The sequence below is a fragment of the Folsomia candida genome, unplaced genomic scaffold, assembly GCF_002217175.1.
Source record: "Folsomia candida strain VU population unplaced genomic scaffold, ASM221717v1 Fcan01_Sc016, whole genome shotgun sequence".
Taxonomy (NCBI): Eukaryota; Metazoa; Arthropoda; class Collembola; order Entomobryomorpha; family Isotomidae; genus Folsomia; species Folsomia candida.
The window spans coordinates 2,874,724-2,897,285 of record NW_019091208.1 but is presented as its reverse complement, the minus strand read 5'-3'; the positions used below and the strand labels follow the sequence as shown (position 1 = coordinate 2,897,285).

General features: G+C 42.1%; 2 protein-coding genes across 2 annotated transcripts; both read left to right on the top strand.

Moving 5' to 3' along the window:
• Window positions 1-12,691: 12,691 nt before the first annotated feature.
• Window positions 12,692-15,562, top strand: LOC110856534. The gene has a single exon (XM_022105019.1). It carries the CDS (start codon window positions 12,692-12,694, stop codon window positions 15,560-15,562), a length of 2,871 nt encoding a protein of 956 aa, XP_021960711.1.
• A 5,425-nt stretch (window positions 15,563-20,987) lies between these two features.
• Window positions 20,988-22,242, top strand: LOC110856613. Its single transcript, XM_022105106.2, has 3 exons — window positions 20,988-21,148; window positions 21,303-21,630; window positions 21,826-22,242. The coding sequence occupies exons 2-3, from the start codon at window positions 21,333-21,335 to the stop codon at window positions 22,107-22,109; spliced, it is 582 nt and encodes a 193-aa protein (XP_021960798.1). The 5' UTR covers window positions 20,988-21,148; window positions 21,303-21,332; the 3' UTR covers window positions 22,110-22,242.
• The last annotated feature ends 320 nt before the right edge of the window (window positions 22,243-22,562 follow it).

The following is a 22,562-nucleotide window of genomic DNA, read 5'->3' as shown; positions in this document are numbered from 1 at the left end:
TAATTAATTAGAAATGCGCCTAATTCAAAAGCTGTGCATGCTCTCCATCCAGGCAGGACTTTTACAGAGATTGAGAATTATTTATGTACATATGAGAAACTACGCCACTGCTAGTCTCAAAGTTCCCCAAAGTCATCATGATTTGAGGGAAATTGAGGCTGACCTTGTACATATTTACATAGACTGTGCAAGTTCGCAAATTAATTTTCGCATAAAAATCTTTTTGCGATCAAGCGAACTTTATATTTTTCTGTAGTCGAGAACACGAAATTAATACCCTCAATACATATTTATTCTGCAATATTTTGGAGATAATTGGTGGCCAATGTTGGTTAAATTTTGGTTTATTTTTTTTATGGTGTAAAATTTTTTATTAATTCTGGTTTTCACTAATTTCCAGTTGGTTGTTTGAATTTGTACCCAGGCTGGGCACCCTGCTTTCAAGGGGATGCTTCAAAAAAGGCTCAACCTTGAAAATCTTTTTTTTTATGAAAATTTATTTATTATTGGTGTAACTTGAAAGGGGCGATCCATAAATTATGTCACGCAAAAAGCCCTCTTTTTTGGACCCCCCACCCCTATTGTCACGCCATTGTCACGCTCATCCTACCCCCTCCCCCCTCCTTGTCACGTCACGGCTTCACGCCAAAATCTCAATTTTCCCAATGGCGAATGAGAAATGAATAACCTTGAAGAACGAGTAATAAATAGGCAGAGATATCAGGACTCACTAGCAGACCCACCTACTGTGCCACGACCTGGATTTTGCCCAAATTAATCTCATTCCATATTCTATCCATAATTTCATGAAACTATACATCCTTATCATAGAACATGCAAATTGAGGTTGAAGCGAATATTTCACGCGAAAGCCGTTCTATTGTACGGTCTAATAGTGGAACTAAGCTATCCACGCTATATGTATCGCACGCGGCATTCACCCTAACGAAAACGTTTGAACGTCTTTTGAAAATTTATGATCCCTTTAGACTTTATATTTTTTTAAAACTTCGTAAAATTTGCTAAACATCTGTCACTTATAGATAATTAAAGTATTATTTGGACAATGACAAGCAGGTTTTTTAAATTCTCATACTTCTACCGTCCCTGAAAAAGTTGGCGTTATTATTTTTTGATTTGACGCACAAGAATGCGATTATCTAACCCATAAGCCTTTAATCAATGTTTTTGTTGAGACGGAAAATTTAAATACTTTCGAAGTAGAAGTAAAAAACTCACATCAAAGTATTATTTGGACACAGAGATTCCTTTCCAAATTTGCCACATACATATACTACGTATCACATTACAATTTATATGAATAATGCAAGGCCATGTATAAATATTTACTCCACAAGCATTTCACACCTTTATTTTCCTTTAGAGTTTACTTGAGGAAGCATTCCTAAAACACTCCGAGCTTTGATATAAGGCTTAGGGATTTAGATAATCACATCATTGTGTGTCAAATAAAAAAATAACAACGCCAGCTTTACTTTTTAAGAAACGGTAGATATGAGTATTTGAAAAACCTGCTCAGTATTGTCCAAATAATAATTTTACTAACTGTGTCACAAAGGCATGCATTTTTTAAATTTGAACATTTCTTTAAAACTGTACACTTGTTTCAAATTTTAGACAAATTTTTGAAACTAGGCAAATGTTTTAAATTTATGCAAACTTTTGAAATTGTGCAAATTTTTTGAGATCTTGCAATGCTATCAAATTCTGGGGTTATTATGAAATTATGAAGATGCTTTGACATCATGCCCAATTATGGAATGACATTTTTTTAATTAGCTAATTTTGATTGAATTTGAATTTGCGAAAATTAGCATTTGTGCAAATTGTTTGAAATTTTGACGAAATATTTGAAACAATATTTAAAAATTAAAATATTTTTCACACTCACTATAAATTTGCAAGTTTTACGCTCACTAATTGCGAATTTCGCTGGGATGATCTCAATTTGCGTTGTATATTAAAGGTTTTAGTTTGATGAGATTATCGGTCGAATCAGATGAATCTAAACAAAATATAGGTTCGGTTAAGGTCGATTTGTCCGAAGTACAAAATTAGACTAAAAAAGTCTGAATTAAAAAGGCTAAAAAATTTGCACATGTCGATGACACTTCTTTGATATTATACTTCAAATTCATCAATTTAATGTTATAATACGTATTGTAGTAATCTCTGTCAAAAACAAGTATAACAAAAATGCTAAAATTTTATAAAACTAATTGTCATTAAACACTAGGCATCTACTTATTCTTTTATCTCCTCCCAATTACTACTCATAAGTTCGTCCAAATCAATAACAGGCAACACACCATCATTGGTATCGTCTTGATCACCTACCATTTGTCCTGCCAAGTCTACTTCATCGTCGTCAAACCAATCAACATGATGATCATTCAATCTTGTGGTCCATACAACCATTCGCTCTCGTTGTCAAATCCGCATATATGAATTCTTTGTATGTACGCATTTTTTGTATGCAAGTATTCTTTAGTTTGAGTGGGTTGGGGATGCGGATAAAAGAGTGAGTGCAAGCGGGAGCATGAGAAGAAGAGGGGCGCGTTGGCCTTGTAGTGAAGTAAGATTTTCAGTGTGTAAGTAGCAGTCGAGTAAAGAGTAGCCATTTTTAGAAAGAAAAGTGGGCTCTTAATTTTGTTTAATAATTATTAGAAAGTCTAAATAATTAATATTTGTTTAAATGAATTAAAGTGATTGTCAATAAAATCTGTTGCTAAAGATAAAAGTCCCTAGTTTGAGTTAATGGGTTTATTTTAAAGTCAGCAGATTCGAATTAAAGTTTAGTTATTCTCTCCTCGTGATTCGGACTATTCCACGGCACAGTCAAAATACGGCGATCTCTTGTCGACGGGTAGTTGACACTGGATGATCCCAGTGGGTGAAGCGTCGCGATCTCACACTCGTTGTCTTTGAGCAGCAATTCTTTGAGGCCTAATTCGTAAGAAAGAATCGTCAAGGGTTGGATGTGGTCGAGGCAGGAGGCGAGTCGATTTGCATATCCGATTATGCGCTGCCAAGCTTTTCTTTGTAGCATGATAAATGCCACAAGTTTGACAAGTCCTTACTTTTATCAGATCCGTGACGGATGGACAGCAGTAATCAAAGGGTACTTCTCTAACCGTGCCTTGGCCAAGATGAGAATCACTGAGAGAAAGTCGTAGAAACAAAGATGTAAATTCATTGCCTTCATCAGAGTTGCCCTTAATTTGCAATCCGTTTTGTGTGATGCACAGTGGGGCAGGAACAAATTGCTTTAAAAACTTGAAAAGATCACTTCGTGGCTCAGAACAGCAATCACGATCTCCACATTTTACGACCTGTATAAATATCACGAATGAATTATCCGACCTCAGAATTTACGCACATTTCACTTTACCTGTAGGAAATAATGCCCTTCTCTCACATGTTTGCGTTTCCAATTTGCATCAACATCTGCAGGACAACTTATTTCACTTTCTGCTGGATCGATGTAATTCGCAAAAGTTTGGTGACCATCAATGACCGTGTTGGACCAGATCTCCGCCAGAATCCCGCCAGCATGAGCAAAATTTTGTTTTTCTAATTCCGGGTCGATCGTTTGACCCTTCTCGTTCAGATGATTCCCTAAGGCTTCGTGATCAAAAACAATCCCAGCTAAATCCCGACTTAATGGTGCCATGCGCCGTTCCACGTGATTGAAGGCGCTCCGTCCTGGTGCATTTGCAGGTATATAAAATGCGTCCAGATTATATTGCTTAAAATGCTGAATCGCACAAGCAATATTTTTCTCGTACCTGAACCAAAAGATGTAATTAGTCAATAATATGGAATTAAAACATAGCATGTACACGTTTTATTACCGAGGATTCTCGTCCGGCCCACCGTCGACAGTCATCATGATAACTGGCTTGAGTGCACCACTGGGTTGCTTAAAATGTTCTGCCAAATCTGTCATCGACATCATCCTTTCAAAATCCTTGGCATGGGAATAAGCAGTGCTTCGGCAGTGCTTCCCACTTCGAATTGTAATGACTGTTGGACCGGAATAGGTGACAGCTCGGACGTTCCCCATTTTTTTGGTTGAATCTCGATGACCGCATATACAGATGGGATTAGTTTGTGTTTTTCAGCAACAACCCAGTCATGGTCAGGTAGTCGTACCAGGTAATCCATCCTCATGAGTAGTGGAGTTTGCTTATTTGCTGCTGTTTTGCCAATTGGAACCCGAGCCTAAAATAAACAATCAGATTATAAATATCTGCATTTATCTAACTATGTAAAGGATGGATGTAAGTTATCATGAAATCATGAAATTACTTTATCATCCTGGCTAATAAATGCAACTTGCTGTGGTCCAAGAACTGATGCAATTTCTTCCAAATATCCAATAGCCGCACGACAAAATTCAGAATCTGCATGCCGTTTATGAATATCATTTGTTGCCCTGGCCAGCCTGACGGGTACCGTTTTTACGTGTCGTTTGCCTTCTCCGGTTGTACTGTTTCGTGGGAGCAGTCGAAGGTATACGGCACTTTTTTGTATCTGAAAAATGAGAAATTTATTAATTACTTTTGATATGAGTTTGATATGAATTGAACTTATGTTTCAACTCTTTAATCAGTATAATTAAGTACAAGGGATTAATTCGAGAGCGCTGTCAAATTAGGCGAGGAACAAAAGTGGTTTTAATTCAAACTCGTCTGATTGAAATTGAGAAATCCCTTCAAATGAAGTTTAACTTCATCGTCGTTACGCATGAAAAGGTTAATCAATTCGTACCTTGTATCCAAGCAAATTCAGTTCTGCAGTTAGTTCCTGTAAAGTGTGCACCGTTCGAATTTTATTAGAACGACGTCTTTCGTCAGCTTCACTACCATGCAAGGCGATATCCATAATTGTTTTATGAAGCTCAGGCGCCTCCTCTTCAATTCGTGGCCGTCCAGGTTTGGGCCTCTTTTCAAGCAACTGTGCTGCTTCCGGATGTTTTTCTTTGAGCTCCTCTAAGACAGCTTTATCCTTTTGCCTTTTACGAATTTGACGAGCTTGAGCATCCGTTTTTTCTTTCAGGGACTTTTCATCCGCTTTCAGATCAATTTTTGCTTTTTTTAAGGCCTCAAGTTGTTCTTCCGATGCCAAGCCTTGCTCCTTTTTTTGCTGCAGGTACACAATATCGGCATGCAAAGTGGAAATTCTTTGACGAAGGTTATCTTGTTGGGGGGCCGGTCGTTGTTTTTGCAATGAAATTGTATCCGGCGCACTTCTCTCGACGTCATGAGGGAGGGGACTGGGTTCTGGTATCCGTTGTGACGTAATAGCATTTACTGGAGGATTTTCGCGATTTTTCTTGACTGACTTGTTCTAATAAAAATGATATTTTTGTTCGAATTATAGCCAATGATACAAAAATGTGTAATAATTAAATAATTTGCTTACCCAGAAAGTATCTAAGGTTAGCTTAGACTTGCTAGCTCTTAGATTCCAATTACTTATCTGTTCCGTTGCTTTATCCACAAAATCCGGCTGCTTTTTAAAATTTCGCCAGAGTTCGGAAACCATTTTGTCACACTCATCGTGACGAATAGCTGGGTGAGCACTCTTAAAGGCTTTAAAGAAATTCCCGTAAAGTGATTTAAGATCCATGTCATAAATTTTTAACAAAAAGCAAGAAATTACACTTTATCAGTCGGAACACTAAAATGTGAGCCCAGGTACAAACCGCGCGCGTTTCCACAAAACTTGGCCTGGGAAACGTGATGTCATGAATCGGCTGAACCCCCCCTCCCTACGTGTCACATCTTGTCACGGACTCCTGGCACCCCTCCCCCCATGCTCACCGTGACATAATTTATGGACCACCCCAAATGTAAAATGAGGAAATAAAAAGAAGGGCACATTATCTGGGAGGCGAAAGTAGTAATAGTTTGAGATTACCGCAATGATTTGAGATTACATGGTTGTGGAAGACAGCTACCAAAACCCAAGTGGCACAAGACCAAACCGACAAAAAGTAGGGCTAATTGTAAGATTTGATTTTTTCGGCATATTTCTTGGCAATTTTTTACGGTCATTTATGATTGTCAACTATGAAAGACTAGCATATAAGCCCGTCTCCCCCGGGCGTGAGCTATATGGTTTTCATGAAAATTGAGTGGAATTGTGAATAAGTCCACCCAATTTTTGATTGTATCAATATTATACGCTGGAAATGTCTAGTGGGGGTGGTTTGGTTATTACCTATAATAAGTATCTGTGACGGGAGTGAAAGCAATTTGGTCGATAAAGTGGCTTCAACTTAAATTTTGATAACTACCGTGTAACATTTATTGTTTTGAATTTAATTTATTTTGAATGTTGGCGCTATTCGAAGCTTGACTTTCTTTACTTTCACTTCCGTTGCGGAACATTTACTTTCACTTCCGTTGCCAGCAGACATTTCCAGCCTATAATATAATAGATTATGTGATATATTTTCCTCAAAGTGTACACATATTTACAAAACTAGTATGTGTTACCTACATAAATATATATGTAGACAAGGTTCCCTATAAATAAGAATTACTAAATCCATAACTTGTTTAAAGTCCGAGAGCAGAAGCGACATGGATACGGGATATTGAATCTTGTAAAATACTGTTTCGTTTGCCCGGAGTTCTTAAAACGAGGATAGAGTTTTATCTACAAGGGAACTGGCCAAGGTATACCGCTGCTCCTCCCCTGATGGATGAATCCACAATTACATTAGCCGAATCAGCCTAATTATTTTATTATTTAACACCACTTATTGTTATTTTAGCGTAGAAATCGTATCAAGTAGAATAAGTTTTACGCCAAAATAAAAATAAGTGGTGTTAAATAATAAAATAATTCGGCTGGTTTTTTCGCAAGCTACTAAATTTGTTTTTGTAAAAGTGATATCCTTCCATTTCCCCTCCTCCATTGGTGACATTTCCACGCATAAATTGGTGTGATTGCACGGATTCTTAATATGCACGCACATAATTACTGAAATTTTAACCCCTCTAATATCCAAATCGTTCGAGCATGAGAAAAAAAACATAATCTCATTGCACATGTATGTTTACTTGTTCTAATTGCGCATAAATTGCAACCTGAATTCAATGAATTCGATTTGCAATGTTTCAGTATTGATATTGTTTAAATGGGCCACTGTCCAAGGCTTGGAATCCCAAATTAAAAGTTGTTGACAATAAGGAAAATATGAAAAAATTGATAAGTATGACGTTAATAATTCAATTAGGGATGATGTGTTTGTCAAGAATGTCACGAGGCGAGCTTGTACTACGTACTTTGTGGGGTGACCAGACTACTCATTGATAGCCATTACCGGTAGCACAACGAAGGCTAATTGCCAAAAAAGTGGGGAGCTTCACCACTTGCCATTCCCAGGTACTGCAGCTCATTGACTCCCCTCCAGATATTCTTAATTGACAGGTAATTTAAGGGGAGAGGTTGTGTCCTATCAACTCACGGATCTCGATGCCCTTTGGATGTGCTCTATTTAGTCTCCTATGGATCAACAAGAACTCCAAAGCAGTTTGACGCCATGGCCACATTTGCGCTCGCCACGCCCACGAATCCGGCACAGAAAACAATGCTTTCACACATTCAAATCCACGCCAAAAACTCAATTTTGATTCGGATTTTGAAAATCCGTTGGGAGTATCAGTATGGTGAACGAGTAAAATAAAATTTTTGGTGAGTTATAACGCGTGAAAACAGGGCATTTCGTATTTTCTACCCTTTTGAGTGGGTGTGGTGGGGTCCAATGTGGCCATGACATGAAACTAGTTATTGATGACGCATGGGAGACTGAAGGGCGCGTTGAGATGCATGCGTTGCTAGAACACAACTTCCCCTCAGTGAAACTTAAACTTAGGCAGGCCTACCAGGCAGCCCTCTGCTACAACATTTTCAAATTATGGCGTGGAATTATGAGCTGGACAAGTGGTGAAGCCTTCATTCCACAAGACCAATACGGAATAAACAACGTAGGTCATCTGAATGTGCTTAATTGGATTCGTATCAGTTTTTTAACATTTTCCTCATTCTGGCTCCAAAGGTTTGGTCAATTAACCTTATCAATATTGAAGCATTGAAACATTTTAGTCGGTACATTTGGACTTTAGTTAATGCGTCGCATGTAATTTTTAAGCCTTTGCTTTGCCTTAAATACAAATTAGAAAATCGTTTACCGCACAATTCGTATCTTTCACCTTAATCGGGCAACATGTCGTCAATTAAGTTTTTTATCCTCCTCGCCCTAACCATGGGTGCATCACGTGGTGAAAATGGACTTCTGCAAGCGTTACGAAGTAAGTCGTACAAAATAATTTGCAATGATTCCTAAAACAGTTGTGGTTGCTATAAATTTGGATTTTTCTCGGAAGCAGGAACATTGAAGGATTTCAAATTGGAGGGATTGGAGGGAATTTCAACTGTAACCGAAGACGGGGGGATAACTCTCCCCCCATTTCGTTTCTATTTTCCATTTGATATCGGATTTGTATACACTTACGTGGATTTTACGTCACAGTGAGTTTCAAATAAATTTGTAATTAAATTTAAAAATGTTGATCTATTTATTTAATAGAGCGCGAGTTAAAATAACTTAAACACATTATTAAAATTTATAGTAGTGTGTAAAAAGGCAGGAAATGCTTTTTTGCCCGAAAAAATTGATGCCTTTTTGCCATTTTGCTAAGAATTTGTCTCGAGAAACCATACACCTTTAAAAATAATTTTACTTTTTTGAAAAGTGAGAGCACTTTTGACTTCATTTGAGATAAACTAAACTAAATCCGGAATATTCGTTATTTTACTAACAATGCAAGTCTTTTACGTGTACAACTCAGATCGGGTTGGGACCAATTTTATTTTGTTCACCACAAAAAATAAGCATACCCGTATTTTTTCATTTTTCCTAATGCGCCAATTTGAGCGCGAGGCGCGAATTTTTAAACATTTTTCAGCCAAAACCTCGCTTTTTAAAAATTCTGTAAATTTTCCAATTTTTGCGCGAATCCAAAAATTCGAAAACACGTCTCTTCAGAATGACTTTCCTGACTTATGAAAAATCCAATTGTCTCGAAATTTGAATTTCAAAATTTTTTGCCAGTTTTTGAAATTAATTAAAATGATAAACTCTTTCAAATTTTTAATTTTTCAAAAAATAATGCATATGGATTTTTTACAAGTCAAGTAAGGCATTCTGAATAGACATGCTATCGAATTTTTGGATTCGCACTAAACCTCGAAAATTTATAGAATTTTTAAAAAGCGAGGTTTTGGCTGAAAAACGTTTAAAAATTCGCGCCTCGCGCTCAAATTAGTGCATTAGGAAAAATGAAAAAATACGGGTATGCTTATTTTTTGGGTGAACAAAATAAAATTGGTCCCAGCCCGATCTCTGTTGTACACGTAAAAGACTTGCATTGTAAGAGTAAAGTTTACTCTGAATTTAGTATAGTTTACTTCAAATAGAGTTAAAAGTGCTCTCAATTTTCAAAAAAGTAAAATTATTATTTTTTAAGAGCGTAATATTGCCTCAGAAATTGAAAATTTTTAAAACTCTGTAAGATTTGTTTTGCCTTGTTATGCATACGTTTTTATTACCACATAAAAATGGCAAACAGGCACGCAAATGCAAGAGGGCAGTCGGGCACGAAAAATAGCCAAATGGCTGCGTTTCTGCACAAATTGATTGCAAGTAACATGCCTGAAAAGATGTTCATAAAATACGAAACAGATGCATAAAATTATAAATTTTAGAAACACAACTGCCTACGGATTGCGTGAAGCTGAGACAAACCTTTCTCTAAATTTCTCCGGAGACAAGTTCACCTTTGAGGGATTATTAAACGCCTCGCGGTTATTTTTTGTGGGAGATTACTTGTCCAACTCGTACGAGGGCACACCTTTTATTCCAGATATTTATTCCAGATATGTGACAAGATGGGTTGGGGAAGACGAGTATTTCACATGAAATCACATCGCGGATTTCATCATTCCCGTAATTTTAGGGAATTTACTTCCTGGTATTTCTGGATATAAAGAGCACATTTTGAGAATAAAATCAGTAGTGAAAAATACTCGTACACATCTCCTCCTCCTCTCTCATACTCATTGCATACCTTATAGTGCAACCTCTGATATCGGGAGGCTGCGTTACGGATCAGAGTGGGTCGCAGTAACCCTTGCGCTATCTAGGTACACCTTAAGCAGATAATCAATTATCTGCTCTCACGAGCATCTGCACAGATAACCAGTTATCTGCTGCGTTCCTAACACAGGGCAATATCCCATTATCAGAGGGCGGATATGTATGTATTTCTAACTTTTTCATTCCCAATCAGATCTTACTATAACTTCGTATACACACATCCTATCGAAGCATGATTTCAAAAATTCAAACATGGTTTTCCATATTTTACATATTTTAGGGTTTTCGTACATATACATATTTTCATACATATTTTGAGGTTTTTTCGTAAATACACATATTTTCCTACATATTTCGAGCATTTTCTAAAAATAAACATTTTAATGCATATTTCAGGATTTCCTGAGGAAAAAATATTTTTCTTCATTCAGACGTTAAAGTTGGATAAAAATTATACTTTCATGATAACGGAGTTTAATTCGTGTAAACGACTAGAAAATCCATTTTGCCCCATTTTTCAAGCCATAAAATTGCCCCTGAAAATCTCTAAATATGGCTAATGTCGTTTTACGGGTCATTACATGAATATTAAATACAATACATAATAATTCATTAATAAGAGTGTTACAAATTTGAAACTTTTCGAAAATTAAATGCAAATATAGTAGAAAATTTCGGTTGAAAAATATGTTTTACGTGCATATTTTCGCGTTTTTTAAGTACATATTACATACATATTTTGAGGAATTTAAGTACATACATATCCGCCCTATGCCCATTATTGTCCATTTATTGGCTCCCCTACGAATCGAATTCCGGTCCTTTTGTCCTCCTTGATGCTAGCAGCATCGTCTCATGAGTGATAAGTCTGACCCCGATTCTCAGTTGCCGCCCGTCCTCGCTCCCAACGCTCCCGCCCCCGACGCCGACACCGCCGCTGGTCCTTCCGTACGGTCCACCCGCGCTCGCGGTCCTCCGCCCCTGGTTGTTCCTCACGTTGCTGCTTCCCGCCGTCGTCACCGGGACGCGCCTGTCCTTCATCCGTACGACGTTACACCCCCCCCGGTTGCACCCGGCCCCGCGGCTCCCCCCGCTCCTCCTCTCCCTCCGGCCCCCGGCTATCTCCGCACTTTACTCGGACCCTTCGGCCGTCTCCTTCCCCCCTCTCCTGCCAACTTATTTCCCCTCGATCTTGGTCCGCTTCCCGGGTCGGACGAAGAACGTTTTGACGACTCGCTCTCCTGAGTAGCCTCTCCCGTTCCCGGAGGTTCCGGATCGGAAATTGATAACGAGGCCAACCCTATTGACGTTAGGGCACTCGCAGCGGCCGCAGATGAAGCTGCGTATCTACTCCAAGAGGCGATCGCCACCGCCGCCGACTTACGAGGCGCCGCTGACGACGCTGCCAGAAACGCTGCAGACGCAGAAGCTGCCGAAGCAGACGCTGAGGTAGTAAACGCCGCAGTCGCAGCCGCTATAGTTGCTAACACAGAAGCAACCGCCGCTGAATCCAACCTCCAAACCGCCGCTGATACCTACACCGCAGCAGCCGCAGCCGCAAACAACGACGCCGCTGCCGCTGCCCACAGCACTACCTCCAATTCTTCTGGAAGTAGCAGCGCCGCTGGTGGCACTCCAATACCAACCATGGCTCCGAATGCGGATGACGTTTTAGCTTACCAAAGCGTATACGAAGCTATCAAGGCTAGGGTTGAACAGGGGACAACGGTGGTAACGAACCATGAGGCAGGCAATGCGCTGCTAACTGAAATATCTGCCCAAGTTCAGGTCGATACATTTAAGGTCCTGGACCAGGACCTGATCAACCTCCACACGAGCTGTTTTGGCACATTCTCTGCTGTAAAAAATACCCCTTCGGATCCCCATGCACCACGTGACCAACCGTTATTGGACCTCCAAGCCTTACAGGATGAGTTTACTCGTACTCGAGTAAAAACACTGGAGATTCAGAAGGAATTGGTTAACAAAACCGGTGCCGGATTAAAACCCCCTAGGCTTGGACTTCCCCACTTCAAGGGGAATGCAGCCGATTGGCCAGATTTCAAAGCCGCCTTCGTAGTTATGGTCAACGATTCACCGAAATTTTTACCAACTGAAAAACTACGCCTACTTAAAGAGGCCTTATCCGGGCGCGCTGCTGACAACATTACGGATCTTAAAACTACTGACGTCAACTGGAAGATCGCCTGGGATCGAATGCCCGCTCGATACGACAGCGCGAGGGAAACCGCATACGCGGCTCTTCGACCCTTGTTCGAATTACGTGACCTTAAGACCCCTAACGGAGCTGGCATACATTATTTACTCGCCCAAGTTCGAACAGCCCGGGCCCAACTTGATGAAATTCCCCTTGGGGGAGTGGGCAAAGACGAAGTGTTGTTTTCCCACTTTATTCTGGCACACCTGGATGATGAAACTTCAATCAAATTCAATGATTCACTTCCAAATAGTGATGTGCCTTCAATTTGAACCTTGATGACTTGGCTGGAACACCATGCTAAATCACTCGAACTCAACCGGTCTATGAAACATACCTCACGGAGTGATGCGAAACCTAAGCCAGAGCGCCGTAGCAATCCTCAACCAATTTTAGCAGTACAAGGCGTAAAACCACAAGTGACCTTTAGAGACCAACGGGAACGGTCGCCCGCCCGTAAATTAATTATTAAGGGTCGCTCATCAGCACAACAGCAACGACGGGAACTCGGCAGAGCGCGCAGCCCGTCCCCTCATCCAGAACATCGCAGCAGGTCTCCTAGCCCAGCCTACAATCGTAAAACACCCGGACAATGGACGATGTCCCCTCGAACAACAACGAAGACATGCGCCGCTTGCCAAAGCACCGCTCATCTCATTCAACACTGTCCCGAATTTACTGCTTACTCGGTCAGTGCTAGGAAGGATTGGATTCGTAGCAATAATCGCTGCTACAACTGTCTTGGAAATCATCCCGTTAAGGAATGCACGTCCAAGTTCACATGTTCTAAATGCCAGAGACGGCATCATACCTTGATTCATACGGACCCAACCGTCAGTCACATCCTCATGCATAGCAAACTGAACCGAACTGCTACAACCGACGATGGAGAACGTGGAATCTATCCCACGGAACTGGTTACACCGACCAACGGTCAACACCAGGCCATCGATTTGGTTCGTTGCTTATTGGATTCTGGAGCTGACCAATGTTTTATCAGTTCCGCTGCTGCTCGTCGTGCCGGCCTCAGTATCATTGGAAAACCCAGGAATTTTACAGTGGCTGGTGGACGCTCCACCTCCTCTCTTGGATACGTGACTATCCACTTACGGACTAGATTTCATGCTCAAGCCAAGGAGTTTCGCATAATCGCATGTGTCCTGTCCCAGTTAACAAGCACCACTCCTTTAGAACCTTTTGACACAGACAAATGGGATCACCTCAAAGGGTTACCATTAGCTGATCCGGATTACAATAATCCGGATGAAATCGATATTCTGCTCGGAACATCCTTTGTTGATAAAATCATGCGTGGCAGAAAAATCGAAGGGGAAGAAGGCACACCTAGCGCCTATCTGACCGAATTCGGATATGTCATTCAGGGCAGTATGACAGTGCCGTCTGAAGGTTGTATAACCCACCTCAACACCACTCGAACTGTTCAAAGGGAGCTCGAAGAGAACCGACTCCCACACAACTCCACCAAGGAGTCTAGGCATATTCCACCGCATCAGCGACCTACGGACGCGCCCCCCGACTTTCACCTTCAGCGATTTTGGGAAACAGAGGAACCTCCAATTCAGGTTCCCCTTACTCCGATGGATGAATTTTGCGAAGACCATTATCAGACCACCACTGTTCGGCTACCCAATGGTCAATATCAAATTCGATGGCCATTCATCGCTGAACCAGAATTACTGGGTAGTTCATATCAAATGGCTCACAGCCGTTGGCTAAGCATGGAACGAAGGCTCGCCACGGACCCCGCACTGTCCCAAGATTATCATAAACAATTTGAGGACCTCATTCAGTCGGGTCAATTAGAACCCATTCCCGCTGACGAGTTCTATAAAAGGCCTCACTTCTGGACACCCCATCACTGCGTATTTAAACCCTCATCCACAACCACTAAAATGAGGATAGTGTTCGACGCCTCGGCAAAAACTTCGTCCGGCAAGAGTCTTAACTCCATCCTCGCTCCGGGTCCTGAATTGCAGGATTCTTTGTTTAGTCACTTATTGCGTTTCCGGTTCCGTGCTATAGCATTTACCGCCGACATCGCAAAAATGTACAATCAGATATTGGTTCATCCGATTGATCGGGATTTTTCACGGGTTATCTATCGTCGAGATCCTTCAGGACCAGTATGTCACTATCGGATTACATCGATTCCGTTTGGTACGACACCGGCCCCGTACGTAGCCAAGCGAACGTTACGGCAACTCGCGGAAGATGAAAAACACAACCTCCCTATGGCCTCCCGAGTGCTAAAGAAGGCACTTTTTATGGATGATCTTATTCATAGTGTAGACACGGCCAGAGACGCTATTCTCTTGAGGCGCGAACTAATTACGATCCTAGTATTAGCCAAGATGACTCTCAGGAAATGGTCATCGAATTCTCCAGAACTATTATCCACACTTCCTGAGGATATGCGGGAAACTCAACTCCCTCTGAATTTCGATGTCACCGCCACAGTGGGTACTCTTGGGCTAACCTGGCACCCTGCCACGGATAACTTCCAATATAAGGTCACCTTAACGCCGAGGACTGTCCACACCAAACGCAGCGTGCTTTCGGACATATCTAAAATCTTTGATCCATTGGGCCTGCTCGCCCCAATCATAGTCACCGCAAAAATATTTATGCAAAAAATATGGGCACACGAATTAGGATGGGACGACGCATTGCCCGATCATCTTCATGAACAATGGATGCAATACTCCAACACGCTGCCCGACGTGGAGAACATTCGTATTCCACGATGGCTAGGATTCGCCTACCCTCCTTACGACGTGGCTGGGAAATCAACTCCATCACATGCGGAATTGCACGGGTTCTGTGACGCTAGTGAAAATGCATTTGCTGCAGCGATTTATTTACGCACCGAACACCCAGACCATGGCATCAACGTCAGATTAGTAGCTTCCAAATCACGAGTTGCCCCCCTCAAAACATCCACTATTCCACGCCTGGAATTACAAGGCGCCGTCTTATTGACAGAATTAATGGTTCATCTGAAAAAGGAATACAAGATGGGTGGTCACTCGATTTATTATTGGACTGACTCGACCATTGTTCTTCATTGGCTGAATTCTCACCCATCGAAATGGAAGATATTTGTCGCACATCGAGTAGCGCAGATATAGGAGAAATCAGATGCTACGCAGTGGAGACATGTAATATCAGAAGAAAATCCCGCTGATTGCTGTTCCCGCGGTCTATCCCCTGTCGAGCTCAAGGATTTTACATTATGGTGGGAGGGACCTGAATGGCTACATCGTCCTTCTACCGCTACAGAGTTCGAACCACCCATTTGTGACGATCCTTGTCTTCTCAAGGAAGCTAAGCCCAAGCCAATCTTGCATCTCACTACGCAGGAACCTCATTACATCATCCGATGTCTAACCCGAATATCGTCTTGGAACAAAGCAGTTCGCGTTATGGCATTGTTATTAGCTATCGCACGTCGTCGTACGTTTCGAGGCAATGTTCCACACCCAGTCGCCTCTGTAGCTGTATCAACGGCTGAGGACATGCTCGTTCATCTCATTCAAGCCATCGCTTACCCTGGATTAGATACAGCCATTCAGAACTTCTTGCGCCCATCCCATATTGGCCGGTATGCTTTTGTCCGCCCACTGGCACCGTTCATCTGCCACCCTATACCAGTTATCAGGGTCGGTGGACGGTTAAGACATGCAGGATTGCCCTATGAAACCCGGAATCCCGCACTGCTACCCGTTGGCCACCCGCTCGTAAAGGCGCTTATTCTACAGACACATCAAACTCTGGGCCACGCAGGGCGACTGACCGTTCATAACCATCTTCGTCAAAAATTCTGGATTCCAAATGCCGTCAAGTCCATTAAGTCTATCCAGGATAAATGCCTCGTTTGTCACCGATACAATGCTCAATCCGAAGTCCAACTCATGGGTCAATTACCCGCCCCAGAGTCAATGCATCTCGCCCGTTCCTCCACACAGGCGTCGATCTCTGTTTTCCATTTCAGCTTAGAAATTTCACTGGACGCGGAGGTAGATTCAAAGTATGGGTATCGCTGTTTACGTGTCTCGCCACACGTGCGATACATTTGGAGATCGTCTCCTCCCTATCCCAGTTTGGGTTCCTGTTGGCTTTTCGACGATTTATCTCTCGACGAGGGATTCCGACTGTTATGTATTCTGACAATGGGACAAATTTTGTCGGAGCGAATAATCATCTAACTAACGTCATGGCACGACGCCTTATCACTCAAGGCCTTGCCAACACTCTATTACTCAGCCTGGACTTGGACAGAATCACTTGGAAATTTAACCCCCCATCCTCGCCATCTCAAGGCGGGGTATGGGAAGCCATGATCAAGACTGTCAAGGTTGATCTCCGAAAAATTAGTGACGACACGGATTACACATGGGAACAGTTCGAATCACTGTTAGTATTTGTGGAATCTATCATCAATTCTCGCCCGCTGACTCCAGTCTCCGAAGACCCGTTGGACCTCGAGGCATTGACTCCTGCCCATTTTCTAATCGGCACCACTGCCGCCATGATACCTGACGATGGTTTAACTCATCTTCGTCTCAATCGGTTGGACCGCTACCAGCTAGTCCTATGTATGTATGTATTGGTGGGGTGACGATCCTGCCATCGTTGGACAGGACCGTCAGCTGCGCAAGCACTAAAGGCTTATTGCAGGCTCCCCGTATACACCGCTTTACTGTGCTAAGTCATGACTCTCACGATTTACAGATCTAACTTGACCTACAAACCGCCCTGATCTGATTATGAATTGAATTAGATCGGGCAGAGACATAGTCACTATTTGCTCTGGTGGCAACTCATGCCTCCCAAAGAGTTCTGACCTTAGGGCACAATACTTGTCGCAGGACCCAAGAAAATGAAATACAGTCTCAGGGCCACGGCCACATAGGCACATAGCCTCATCAACTAATCCCATTGTTCTGAGGTGCCCGTTTAAAGTACAATGCCCGGTACCAGCTAGTCCTCCGCCAGCAACAAGAATTGTGGAAACGCTGGCAAGAGGAATATATTACGGCACTCCAGAAAAGACCTAAATGGCAACAAGACCAACCCAATCTACAACAGGATGACATGGTCATTATTATGGATGACAATCTACCCCCTCTCAAATGGCGCATTGGACGAATCAAAACCGTCCACCCCGGACAGGATGGACTTGTTCGCGTCACCACTGTGGAAACGGATACCTCTTATACGGATGACAACGGCAAACTCGTCAAAACCTTCAAGTTATGCGCCCAATTACTAAGCTAGCGCGAATTCCGCTTGAGCAGGACGAACAGACGCCCGAGCTGAAGGCCTTGCCTTATCCCGCTCACGAGCCTGCGGTTACAACCATCGTACGTTCTGGACGAATGTATAATATTTCTCCGGCAAACTGGCTCGGCACCGTTCTTGCTCTAGCATCATGTGCGCCATCCGCTCTCGCCAATAGCACCGTTCTTCACAACTCCACCATGGATCTCGCCGCCTCCATCACGGCTCCGCAATTTCCAGTTCCGTCAATCACGGTCACTACCTTTGTTGCCGCCATACTACTCATATTTGCCATTGTGGGTACGATTGGAAATCTCTTCACCGTGCTCGCCATATTGAACGCGCCTCACTTACGCGTTAACCACATCCATTGGTCCCTGATATCTTTGTGCTGCAGTGATTTCATATTCTCCAGCACAACATTACCATTGGCCGTTTCACGATTTTACTATCGTCGATGGGTTTATTCGTCCTGTATCTGCCAACTTTACGCCTTCCTACTTTATGGAACCATCATCTGTAGTTTGGCACATCTCGTCACTATTACGCTTAATCGTTATACGAAAATCGTACATTTCGCCTGGTATCAGCGTATTTATACGGATCGTTTCGTACTACTGACCCTGGCCGCCATCTGGATCTCCAGTTACGGTATTTTAGTCCCACCCCTCCTAGGAATTTGGGGAACCCTCGGGCCTAAACCTAATGATCCATCCAGTTGTACGATCCTGCCGGATGCCTCAGGGCACTCAACTAAACGCACTATCTGGATCCTCGGAAACCTGTTACCCTTCGCCATCATGTTTGCTTGCTACTTACACATATGGCTATTTGTCCGACGCACCCGGTCTCACGTCAGGAAACTATCGGATCCCATCAAACAAACCGGCGTTACCAATCTCCGGCCAACATCGCCCGACTCACACCTCACTAGAATGATCATCATCATTGTCGTCGGCTATCTTACCTTCTTCCAGCCCCTTCTCGTTTTAAATTGGATAGACCCCGCTCGGACTCGCATATCTCCATATCTCCATCTCCTCTCTGCAATCCTCGCTTGAGTTTTCTGAACCTACTGATCTATGTTTGCACTAACCGCGATTACCGTGCTGCCTACGTGGACTTTCTTGCGCCCCGGAAGGTTCCTCCACGTCCTCCGCAACGTCGGAATTTCGCAACAATGACCAGGATGATATCATTTTTGGCCTTCATTGGCACTACCATTGCCACACACGAAGTCCAACCAGATCTGTCGACGAAGGCTCCAGCGTGCTCCACCCCTTGGGAGACCCATCATCGGATTCCACCGTGTACGCAAACGGTTCAGTGGTTACACATTTTGACCAATGGAACCGTATGTTCACGCCGTATCACCTGTTCTGATCAACAAATGGTCACCGCGGACGCTAAGACCTGTATGGACACAACATCCGAATGCAAAACACGACAACGCCTCAATTTGGACCATATCCAGTGCCAAACCCCCAGCAATGCTCATCATGTCGAGCAACTCCGAATCCATCCATTAAGGTCCACCCTCTGTACGGTTGGCGCATTCACCCTCAGACATTGTGATGATTTCACAGAGGAAATTACCACCGTGCCTATAGCTATTGTCAACCATCACGCCTATCCGCTGGACACGATGAATTTGGCACAACATGCTCACATGAAGGAACTCTCCTCATACAGTTGTGAAGGGGAAGGCGACAATCAACGATGCGATCGAGGCGATTGTGGTGGAACACCATTATTCTGAAGTCATTGACTTTGTCATCAGCACGTACGACATGAAGATTCAGACACAGTTGCGTCTTGCCAGTGCGACTTCAATAGCTCCAGCCTAGTGCATCAAATCGCAACGAATCAAGGCAATCTGACTCCGACTTGTTGGGGTCACCTACGACTCCCTGTCCGCAAGGAGCGTAGAGTTATGGATTCGCAGGAATACTTATCCCTTACACTTACCCAAAATGTCCATGCGAAAATGATACGAATGTTTGGAACTAGTCATAAGTTAACGTTGTTCGCTGCCCGAAAGGTTGGTCGAATATTTGCGAAATTGGATAGGTTAGATGAGGGACTTTGCTATAATAAGAAATTACTACAAGTACATTTAGAGCTGTTCGGTACCAATGACGAGGACACGATCTATGTCCTTGCAATCTTGGCCGATGTATTAAGACGCTTAAGTCGTTATGAGGAAGCTCGCTTGGAGTTAAAGCAAGTATATGAATGGAAAAAAACTAATCTTGGTATTTCAGATTTCGATACGCTCGTCACCCGTCTAGATTTAGCACTTCTTGCAAAACTCCAAAAGAAGAAGAATTTCAAGGAACTTCGTATAGAATATCGAGATATACTTTTTCTCCATAACAAGATTTCCGGAGTGGATCAATTTAAAATGCTTAGGTTAAAAAAGATGCTTGGGTTCGCTCTTGTTTCCATCCACGATACAGAGGAGGGTCTTCGTTTGTTGCGCGAAGTGCTGATTAGTTACGAACAGCTTCTGGGATATAATCATGCTGAAACACTTAAACTGCGAATTGAAATAAATGAGAAGGAAAATTGGAAGGTTGCAAATTCAAATTTGGAATATACATACAAGTATAAGAGGAATGGTATATATTATTCTTTATAAATACTTAATGTAATAAAAAGCTGTAAGCAAATAAACAAATATTTTTCTATTCGAAGAAGATAAGTATCTGTCATCATCGTATATCATCGTGTTAATTCTGAAATGCTCTAAGTGTGGTCTACGCTTAATGTTGAGAAGGCCTATGTGCATACTAAAAGCATCGAAAACAACGTATTTAGGACTTTCTAAAATTAGTAAGACGATAGGCATATGTACATAAAAATATTTAAGTATGTATGTATCTACTCATCCTCAGGCATAATGAATGATATATACCAATCCTTTTAGCGTCGAAATCACCAATGAAAAAAATTCCAACTATGAGTAACTAACCAACGACTTATACTATTTTACTCCAGTAAATAAAAATGAGGAAATGTCCAGCACACACGATTAATTTGATAGCGATCAATCAACTTCAAGATAGTGGATTGTAAGTATTTACAATAAATTTTATTATTCCGCGACGTGATATGCAGGTGCTATTTACCTTATCAACGAACAGTTAACCGACAAAGGAGCACGAATGGGATTCCATTGTCTTTTTATGAACCGATAACATATCAATTTATAAAGGTGAGCTTAATTATATCTGACAGGATACAATTATTGTGAAATATTATTCAGTTGGGTCTCCGTCCTCCATGACAAGTTTTATGTTTTATGTTCCAGCGACTGCTGAATAATACTGTATTTTTGTTAAACGGACGGTCGAAGTGGTGCAAAATTGAAATTTTTCGAGGGACGTTGTACCTGATTAAATTTCAGAAACAAGCGGGGTAATCAGTGCCAGGTAATTTTTTGGGGAAATAATTTCAACAAAGCTAATAACAACCTTCAGAAAATCGTTCCGACGACGCTTTTTCAAAAAACTAATTGCAGAGATTATTACCCTGTGTGTGAGTAGTATCTCTTAATTGCTTTTAACTATTTCAATTTCTTTCTAGTTAGTTTTTCATGCACTGATTGGGTCAAAAATGGGGGACGCGGGTGAATCAATGGTGAATTGGTCAGCGGGAAGCAGTCTTCGAGGAGTTGAGCTAGATCGCGCATTTCAGAACTCCCTGCGCCAATCAAAAATCTCAAATTCAAAGGACGTTCGCATTTGTAAATGTTTGGGTGAGACGGGATCCGCCGTTTGCACCTATGGGATCGTGGGAATCCTGATCGCCGGAATTTTAGCTCTACCAATAGCCATGATTTGGGTTGGGTGGAAATATAACGACCGCTCGGTACACTGTCCGGCCGAAGATTTGCCGAATAGTTTGATCGCGGGTGTGTGAGCAATAATACATTTGTCGAAGTAAGGCATGTGTGCAAAAATATAAGAGCCGGCCCAAGAATCGAACCTGGGACCTCTCGATATCCGGTTGAGTACCTCAATCACTGAGCTACCAACGTTATCCATGTATTTGTCACTACATTTTCCAGCCAATATATCCAACTAATACGATAAGTATTCTCTCACAGGTGGAATTTTATTTCTCATCCAAGGATTTGCGACGTCTTGTTGTGCAGGGAAGGATGGTGCCAAATGTCTCACTGGATTAGTCGGAACGGCACAATTTTGCTGGCTGGTTGCCGCTCTGGTTTTGCTTTATCGGACCGATATTATTACCTACAAGTCTGACGACCCGAATTATTGCATTCCCGCCGTGTATAGTTTTGTCTGGTGGGTTGTCACCGTAACCATGGGGTTCACTGGGGTCTGTGTTATCGTAGGTTTGGCTGCGTTGTGCATGTCAAAATGCTAGATATGGGATTTTGCAAAAGCTCTAATTTTTATGAATTATTGGATTAAATTAGCACTACCAAACATTTTGTTGTAATATTTCAAAGTTGTTAAAATTTGGTAAAAATAAATGAAATTGTGCAACGGTTTTGAAATTTTGGACGACATTGAGGCTGAAAATATTTTTGTAGAAATTTAAAAAAAATGGTTCCAATTTTTGGAGGTATGTAGTCTTACTAGAGCTGTCCAGATTCATAGTGTAAGGAAGGAGCAACACGGTTTACTAATTCCTTATTCCTCTATGATTATCTCATACATAGTCAGATCTGGAGAGTGTGACTCAATTTTAGTATTGCCCAGTGTAAAAGCGCACAAACATAAACGTGGACACGGGCCCACTTGTGCCCACCGCTATATTTTTTGGTAAGCCTGGTATTGGGGTCGACCCTCAACTCGTAGGACACCTCAGTATGTT

Coding starts and splice junctions, on each gene's coding strand:
- LOC110856534 (XM_022105019.1), top strand. CDS start 12,692: ATGACTTGGCTGGAACACCATGCTAAATCACTCGAACTCAACCGGTCT.
- LOC110856613 (XM_022105106.2), top strand. CDS start 21,333: ATGGGGGACGCGGGTGAATCAATGGTGAATTGGTCAGCGGGAAGCAGT. Junction 21,631..21,825: donor GCCGAATAGTTTGATCGCGG/GTGTGTGAGCAA, acceptor ATTCTCTCACAG/GTGGAATTTTATTTCTCATC.